Consider the following 9872-nt stretch of genomic DNA (forward strand, 5'->3'; position numbering starts at 1 on the left):
AAAAATTCTTTTTAATTAATTAATTGTTTTAAATTTTAATTTTAATCATATTTTATCTTTAATTTTCGAAAATTACTAACCCCTTTTTAAAATTATTTTCGAATTCTCTATCCCTTCATACTTATTCTATTTAATTATTTAATTACTAACACTTCTCTTCACCTCTCTCCATCTAAATATCCGAATCCCCTCTTCTACATTCTTCCCCCCTTTCTTCTTCTACTAACATAAAGGAATCTCTATACTATGACATAGAGGATTCCTCTTTCTTTTCTTGTTTTCTTCTCTTTCATATGAGCTGGAACAAGGATAAAGGCACTCTTGTTGAAATTGATCCAGAACCTGAAAGGACCCTGAAGAGAAAATTAAGAGAAGCTAAGTTACAACAATCTAAAGGTAACCTTTCAGAAATTTTCGGACAAGAGAAGGAGATGGCAGCCGAAAATAATAATAATGCAAGGAGAATGCTTGGTGACTTCACAAAGCCAACGTCCAAGTTTGATGGAAGAAGCATCTCCATTCCTGCCATTAGAGCCAACAACTTTGAGCTGAAACCTCAGCTAGTTGCCTTAATGCAACAAAACTGCAAGTTTCATGGACTTCTATCTGAAGATTCTTATCAGTTTTTAACTGAGTTCTTGCAGATCTGTGAGACTGTAAAGACGAATGGAGTTGATCCTGAAGTCTATAGACTCATGCTTTTCCCTTTTGCTATAAGAGACAGAGCTAGAATATGGTTGGATTCATAACCTAAGGATAGCCTGGACTCCTGGGATAAGTTGGTCACAGCCTTCTTGGATAAATTCTTTCCTCCTCAAAAGCTGAGCAAGCTGAGAGTGGATGTTCAAACCTTCAAACAAAAAGATGGTGAATCCCTCTATGAAGCTTGGGAAAGATACAAGCAGCTGACCAAAAGATGTCCATCTGACATGTTTTCAGAATGGACCATATTAGATATATTCTATTATGGTCTATATGAATTTTCGAAAATGTCATTGGACCATTCTGCAGGTGGATCCATTCACCTAAAGAAAATGCCTGAAGAGGCTTAAGAACTCATTGACATGGTTGCAAACAACCAATTCATGTACCCTTCTGAGAGGAATTCCGTGAATAATGGGATACCTCAGAAGAAAGGAGTTCTTGAAATTGATGTTCTGAATGCCATATTGGCTCAGAACAAAGTGTTGACTCAACAGGTCAACATGATCTCTCAAAATCTGAATGGATGGCAACATGCATCCAACAGTACTAAAGAGGTAGCTTCTAAAGAAGCTTATGATCTTGAGAACCCTACCATGGCAGAGGTTAATTACATGGGTGAACCTTATGGAAACACCTATAACTCATCATGGAGAAATCATCCAAATTTCTCATGGAAGGATCAAAAAAAGCCTCAGCAAGGCTTTAACAATGGTGGACGCAATAGGCTGAGCAATGGCAAGCCTTTTCCATCATCTTCTCAGCAACAGACAGAGAATTCTGAACAAAACACTTCTAATTTAGCCAATCTAGTCTAATTTAGCCAATCTAGTCTCTGATCTGTCAAAGGCCACTTTCAGTTTTATGAGTGAAACAAGATCCTCCATCAGAAATCTGGAGGCATAAGTGGGCCAGCTGAGTAAGAAAGTCATTGAAACTCCTCCCAGTATTCTCCCAAGCAATACAGAAGAAAATCCAAAAGGAGAGTGCTAGGCCATTGATGTAATCAACATGGCCGAATGCACAAGGGAGGAGGAGGACGAAAATCCTAGTGAGGAAGACTTCCTGGGACGTCCCTCAAGCAAGAAGGAGTTTCCTATTAAGGATCCAAAGGAATCTGAGGCTCATATAGAGACCATAGAGATTCCATTAAATCTCCTTCTGCCATTCATGAGCTATGAAGACTATTCTTCCTCTGAAGAGGATGAAGATGTGACTGGAGAGCAAGTTGCTCAATATTTAGGAGCTATCATGAAGCTGAATGCCAAGTTGTTTGGTAATGAGACTTGGGAAAGTGAACCTCCCTTGCTCATTAGTGAACTGGATACCTAGATTCAGCAAATTTTTCCTCAAAAGAAACAAGATCCTGGCAAGTTCTTAATACCTTGTACCATAGGCACCATGACCTTTGAAAAAGCTCTGTGTGATCCGGGGTCAGGGATAAATCTTATACCACTCTCTATAATGGAGAAGCTGGGGATCATTGAGGTACAACCTGCCCTGTTATCATTACAATTGGCAGACAAGTCATTGAGACAAGCTTATGGATTAGTAGAGGACGTGCTAGTAAAGGTTGAAGGCCTTTACATCCCTGCTGATTTCATAATCTTAGACACTAGGAAGGAAGAGGATGATTGTATCATCCTTGGAAGACCTTTCCTAGCCACAGCAAGAGCTGTGATAGATGTCAACAGAGGTGAATTAGTCCTTCAATTGAATGGGGACTACCTTGTGTTTAAGGCACATGGTCATCCCTCTGTGACAAAAGAGAGTAAGCATGAAGAGCTTCTCTCAGTTCAGAGTCAAGAAGAACCCCCACAGTCAAACTCTAAGTTTGGTGTTGGGAGGCTACAATCAAACTCTAAGTTTGGTGTTAAGATCCCATATCCAAACTCTAAGTTTGGTGTTGGGACTATACAACATTGACCTGATCACCTTTGTGGCTCCATGAGAGGCCTCTGTCAAGCTATTGACATTAAAGAAACGCTTGTTGGGAGGCAATCCAATTTTATTTATCTAATTTTTATTTTATGTTATTTAATTTTTATTTTGTGTTTTATTAGGTACATGATCATGTGGAGTCACGAAAAAAAAATAAAAATTAAAAATAGAATCAAAAACAGCAGAAGAAAAATCACACCCTGGAGGAAGCACAGGCTGGCGTTCAACGCCAGTAAGGAGCATCTGGCTGGCGTCCAACGCCAGAACAGAGCATGAATCTGGCGCTGAAAGCCAGAAACAAGCAACATTCTGGCGCTAAACGCCAGGAATGTGCCTAGAGGAAAAGCTGGCGCTGAACGCCAGTAACAAGCATGAAACTGGCGTTCAACGCCAGAAACATGCTTTACATGGGCGTTGAACGCCCAGAACGTGCACCACTCGGCGTTTAAACGCCAGAATAGTGTGCAAAGGCATTTTACATGCCTATTTGGTGCAGGGATGGAATTCCTTAACACCTCAGGATCCGTGGACCCCACAGGATCACCTCAGGATCTGTGGACCCCACAGGATCCCCACCTACTATATTCCCACCTTACCTCCTAATCCTATTTTCACTCTCCCCCATGTCACACTTCCCAAAAAAACCCTTCACCAATCACCTCAATCTTTCTTCCCAATTACCCCCTTCACCACTCACATACATCCACTCTTCCCCATAAACCCCACCTACCTTCAAAATTCAAAAACATTTTCCCACCCAATCCCACCCTAAATGGCCGAACCTACCCTCTCCCCTCTCCCTATATATACCCTTCCATTCTATTTCATTTTCACACAACACTACCCCTTCTACTATACCTTGGCTGAATCCATCTCCCCTTCCTCTCCTCTATTTTCTTCTTCTTCTTCTTCTTCTTCTCTTCTTTCTTCTCTTGCTCGAGAGCGAGCAATATTTTAAGTTTGGTGTGGTAAAAGTATAAGCTTTTTGTTTTTCCATTACCATCAATGGCACCTAAGGCCGGAGAATCCTCTAGAAAAGGAAAAGGGAAGACAAAAGCTTCCACCTCCGAGTCATGGGAGATGGAAAGATTCATCTCCAAGAGCCATCAAGACCACTTCTATGATGTTGTGGCAAAGAAGAAGGTGATCCCTGAAGTCCCTTTCAAGCTCAAGAAAAATGAGTATCCGGAGATCCGACATGAAATCCGAAGAAGAAGTTGGGAAGTCCTAACCAACCCCATGCAACAAGTCGGAATCTTAATGGTTCAAGAGTTCTATGCCAATGGATGGATCATTAGGAACCATGATCAAAGTATGAACCCGAGTCCAAAGAATTATCTCACAATGGTTCGGGGGAAATACTTAGATTTTAGTCCGGAGAATGTGAGGTTGGCGTTCCACTTGCCCATGATGCAAGGAGATGAACGCCCCTACACTAGAACGGTCAACTTTAATCAAAGGTTGGACCAAGTCCTTATGGACATATGTGTGGAAGGAGCTCAATGGAAAAGAGACTCCAAGGGCAAGCCAGTTCAACTAAGAAGACTGGACCTCAAGCCTGTGGCTAGAGGATGGTTGGAGTTCATTCAACGCTCCATCATTCCCACTAGCAACCGATCTGAAGTTACTGTGGATCGGGCCATCATGATTCATAGCATCATGATTGGAGAGGAAGTAGAAGTTCATGAAGTCATCTCCAATGAAATCTACAAAATAGCCGAAAAGCCCTCCACCATGGCAAGGCTAGCTTTTCCTCACCTTATTTGCCATCTATGTTACTCAGCTGGAGTTATCATAGAAGGAGACATCTCCATTGAAGAGGATAAGCCCATCACCAAGAAGAAGATGGAGCAAGCAAGAGAGACCCTTCACGGTTCTCAAGAGATGCATGAGGAAGCTCATTATCAAGAAATCCCTGAGATGCCTCAAGGGATGCACTTTCCTCCCAACAACTATTGGGAACAACTCAACACTTCCTTAGAAGATTTGAGCCACAATGTGGAACAATTAAGGGTGGAACATCATGAGCACTCCATCATTCTCCATGAAATAAGAGAAGACCAAAGAGCAATGAGGGAGGAGCAACAAAGGCAAGGAAGGGACATAGAAGAGCTTAAGGACATTGTTGGTCCTTCAAGAAGAAGACGCCACTAAGGTGGATTCATTCCTTGTTCTTATTTCTTTCTGTTTTTCGGTTTCTATGTTATGTTTATCTATGTTTTGTGTCTCTACTTCATGATCATTAGTATGTAGTAACCATGTCTTAAAGCTATGAATAAATTCTATAAATCCTTCACCTCTCTTAAATAAAAAATGTTTTAATTCAAAAGAACAAGAAGTACATGAATTTCGAATTTATCCTTGAATTTGATTTAATTATATTGATGTGGTGACAATACTTTTTGTTTTCTGAATGAATGCTTGAACAATGCATATTTTTGATCTTGTTGTTTATGAATGTTAAAACTATTGGCTCTTGAAAGAATGATGAACAAAGAGAAATGTTATTGATGATCTGAAAAATCATGAAATTGATTCTTGAAGCAAGAAAAAGCAGTGAAAAGAAGAAGCTTGCAAAAAAAATGGCGAAAAAAATAAGAAAAAGAAAAAGCAAGCAGAAAAAGCCAATAGCCCTTAAAACCAAAAGGCAAGGGTAAAAAGGATCCAAGGCTTTGAGCATCAATGGATAGGAGGGCCAAGGAAATAAAATCCAGGCCTAAGCGGCTAAATCAAGCTGTCCCTAACCATGTGCTTGTGTCATGAAGGTCCAAGTGAAAAGCTTGAGACTGAGTGGTTAAAGTCGTGATCCAAAGCATAAAGAGTGTGCTTAAGAGCTCTGGACACCTCTAACTGGGGACTCTAGCAAAGCTGAGTCACAATCTGAAAAGGTTCACCCAGTCATGTGTCTGTGGCATTTATGTATCCGGTGGTAATACTGGAAAACAAAGTGCTTAGGGCCACAACCAAGACTCATAAGTAGCTGTGTTCAAGAATCAACATGCTTAACTAGGAAAGTCAATAACACTATCTGAACTCTGAGTTCCTAGAGATGCCAATCACTCTAAACTTCAAAGAAAAAAGTGAGATGCCAAAACTGTTCAGAAGCAAAAAAGCTACAAGTCCCGCTCATCTAATTATAATTAATATTCATTGATATTCTGGAATTTATAGTATATTCTCTTCTTTTTATCCTATTTGATTTTCAGTTGCTTGGGGACAAGCAACAATTTAAGTTTGGTGTTGTGATGAGCGGATAATTTATACGCTTTTTGGCATTGTTTTTAGGTAGTTTTTAGTAAGTTCAAGCTACTTTTAGGGATGTTTTCATTAGTTTTTATGTTAAATTCACATTTCTGGACTTTACTATGATTTTGTGTGTTTTTCGGTGATTTCAGGTAATTTCTGGCTGAAATTGAGGGACTTGAGCAAAACTCTGAAAAAGGCTGACAAAAGGACTGCTGATGCTGTTGGAATCTGACCTCACTGCACTCGAAATGGATTTTCTGGAGCTACAGAACTCCAAATGGCGCGCTCTCAACGGCGTTGGAAAGTAGACATCTAGAGCTTTCCAGCAATATATAATAGTCCATACTTTATTCGGAAATTGACGACGTAAATTGGCGTTGAACGCCAAGTACATGCTGCTGTCTAGAGTTAAACGGCAGAAACACGTCATGATCCGGAGTTGAACGCCCAAAACACGTTATAAACTGGAGTTCAACTCCAAGAAAAGCCTCAGCTCGTGGATAGATCATGCTCAGCCCAAGCATACACTAAGTGGGCCCCGGAAGTGGATTTATGCATCAATTACTTACTCATGTAAACCCTAGTAGCTAATCTAGTATAAATAGGATAATTTACTATTGTATTAGACATCTTTTGACAGTTTAATCTTTTGACTGTTTAGTCTTTGATCATTCAGGGGGCTGGCCATTCGGCCATGCCTGAACCTTTCACTTATGTATTTTCAACGGTGGAGTTTCTGCACACTATAGATTAAGGGTGTGGAGCTCTGCTGTACCTCAAGTTTCAATACAATTATTATTACTTTCTATTCAATTCTCTTTTATTCTTATTCCAATATATACGTTGCACAACACTTTGATGAATGTGATGATCTGTGACACTCATCATCATTCTCACCTATGAACGCGCGTGACTGACAACCACTTCCGTTCTACCTTAGGCCGGGCAAATATCTCTTAGATTCCCTAACAGAATCTTCGTGGTATAAGCTAGATAGATGGCGGCATTCATGGGGATCCGGAAAGTCTAACCTTGTCTGTGGTATTCCGAGTAGGATCCTGGGAATCCGGAAAGTCTAACCTTGTCTGTGGTATTCCGAGTAGGATTCCGGTATTGAATGACTGTGACAAGCTTCAAACTCCTGAAGGCTGGGCGTTAGTGACAGACGCTAAAGAATCAATGGATTCTACTCCAACCTGATTGAGAACCGACAGATGATTAGCCGTGCTGTGACAGAGCATTTGGATCATTTTCACTGAGAGGATGGGATGTAGCTATCAACAAGGGTGATGCCTCCAGACGATTAGCCGTGCAGTGACAGCGCATAGGACCATTTTCCCGAGAGGATTAAAAGTAGCCATTGATGATGGTGATGCCCTACATACAGCTTGCCATGGAAAGGAGTAAGAAGGATTGGATGAAGGCAATAAGAAAGTAGAGATTCGAAAGGATTCTAGCATCTCCACACGCCTATCTGAAATTCCCACTATTAATTTACATAAGTATTTCTATCCCTTTTTATTTTCCATTTATTATTAATTTTCGAAACCCATAACCATTTAATCTGCCTAACTGAGATTTACAAGGTGACCATAGCTTGCTTCATACCAACAATCTCTATGGGATCGACCCTTACTCACGTAAGGTATTACTTGGATGACCCAGTACACTTGCTGGTTAAGTTGAACAGAGTTGTGTCCACACATAGCCAAGAGCCATAATAATGATTCCATACAATAACAAAGAATACTACATTGATTTGATCACAATTTCGTCTACCATAAACAATCAATATTTCTTTGCTCATCAAAGGCAACGTCAACCAGCCCAAAGGAAATGAGTCATGGAGTTGGAAGGTGTGGACACTATCCTAGCTCAAAACAAGGTGATGCAGTAGCAAATCTAGCAACAATTTGAGCAGATGGCTAAGAGAATTGATAGTTTGCAAGTTACATCAGTGAATGTCACAAGCCAACCACCAACTGGGTGGGGATCAAATGAAGAAAACTAAGAGGATCAGCAGCAGGAACAAGTGAACTACATGCACAACCAAGGATCCAGCCAGAATGAATTCCATGGAGAGACATACAACCTCTCATGGAAGAACCATCCAAATCTCAGATGGGGAGATAGCCACAATCAAAACTAGCAGCCATGGCAAAGAAATTCAAACCACAACAACTCAAGAAACACAAAAACAACAACCAGCAAAACACTAACCCCAATCCACACAGAAAACCCTAAAACAACCATCCCAATTCCAACTATTATCCATCTAATAATCTAGCCACTAACCAAAACAATTATCATCCACCCTAAACATCTTACAACCAGCCACATATACCACAAGATACTCAAAGAATCTCCAACCTGGAGATACTAATGGAAAAGATGATGAAGCAGCAGGAACTAACAAGCAAGAATCATGAAGCCTCAATGAGAAACTTAGAATGGCAAATTGGACAACTGTCTAAGCAAGCTGTGATTGAAAGGCCAACAAGCTCACTTCCAAGTGACACCATTTCGAATCCTAAAGAGGAATGCAAAGCTATTCAATTAAGGAGTGGAAGAATCTTGGTGAATAACAAAGAAACCAACAAAAAGCCTATGGAGAATGACAAGATACCAACTGAGAAAAGGGAAGCCAGCAACGAAGAAGAGGATGAAGCTGCACTTAACAAGAAGGCTCAAGAGAAGCTTAAAGAGAAGGATGACCAGCCACAAAATTTAAGGAAAGGGAAGCAAGTAATAGAGGAACCATCTCAAGAACAAAGACAAGGAGTGAAGGCTCACACACCTCCATTGCCATATCTCCAAAGGTTCAACAAGGAAACCAAGGATCAACACTTCCCCAAATTCCTTGAAGTCTTCAAGAAGTTAGAGATTAATATTCCCCTGGCTGAAGCATTAGAACAGATGCCTCTATATGCAAAGTTCTTGAAAGAGCTTATCAATAAAAAGAGAAGTTGGCATGAGAAGGAAACCATTATGCTTACTGAAGAATGCAGTGCTGTGATTCAAAGGGGTATCCCATCAAAGCTCAAGGATCCTGAGAGCTTCTTCTTGCCTTGCACCATTGGTAGTCTAACCATTGATAAGGCACTATATGACTTAAGAGCAAGCATCAATCTAATTCTCTACTCTATGATGAGAAGGTTATGCATAGAGGAGGCAAAGCCCACACAAATGTCACTGGAGCTTGTGGACAAATTATTAGTATTTTCCAGAGGAGTGATTGAAATTCTTCTGGTCCAAGTAGGGACATTTATATTCCCAGTAGACTTTGTGATCCTGGATCTAGGAGAAGAAGGTAGTGACTCTATTATTTTAGGAAAACCCTTCTTGGCCACAGCAAGAGCCATCATACATGTTGAACAAGGAGAGATGACTCTAAGGATACATGATGAAAGCATTACTCTGAATGTCTTTCCAGAAGCACAGCATAATGATGAAAAGGAAAAATGCATGGAGGTTGACAAAGAAGGCTTGCAGTGGAAGGAAGAAACCAACAAGACACTCATTAATTCTCTTCCATAGCAAGAGACAAACAGCAAAGCAGGACAAAAAGAGAATGAGACTCTAAAGACTAATGAGAGAAAGCAAGAAGAAAGTGAGGTGTTAACCACTAAGAAAATGGGTCCCAAATCACAGCCCATTATCAAAGCAAAAGGATTATCAAAAAAGGGAAAGAAGAGTAAGAAAAAGGCTTCAAAAGGTGGAAAAATAAAAAGATTCCGACTGAAGGATTCTCAAAGGGAGATAAAGTACAGCTGATTTACCAGCACTTAGGGATAAATCAACAATCTGATGATTACTACACTATCAGCAGGATACTCTCACTGGAACATGCAGAAATTAAACATCAAGACACTGGAAGGAAGCTTACAGTGAGAGGAGACAAACTGAGGCACTACAATCATCAACCACCTTAATAAGGGTCCAGTGTCAAGCTAATGACAATAAAAGAGCGCTCCATGGGAGGC

At 40.4% G+C, this 9872-nt stretch overlaps 1 protein-coding gene across 1 annotated transcript; it reads left to right on the plus strand.

The window, feature by feature from the left end:
• Window positions 1-8271: 8271 nt before the first annotated feature.
• LOC130980837 (uncharacterized) lies at window positions 8272-9426 on the plus strand. The gene has a single exon (XM_057904478.1). It carries the CDS (start codon window positions 8272-8274, stop codon window positions 9424-9426), a length of 1155 nt encoding a protein of 384 aa, XP_057760461.1.
• Window positions 9427-9872: the final 446 nt, after the last annotated feature.

This window comes from Arachis stenosperma, chromosome 5 (genome assembly GCF_014773155.1).
Source record: "Arachis stenosperma cultivar V10309 chromosome 5, arast.V10309.gnm1.PFL2, whole genome shotgun sequence".
Lineage (NCBI taxonomy): Eukaryota > Viridiplantae > Streptophyta > Magnoliopsida > Fabales > Fabaceae > Arachis > Arachis stenosperma.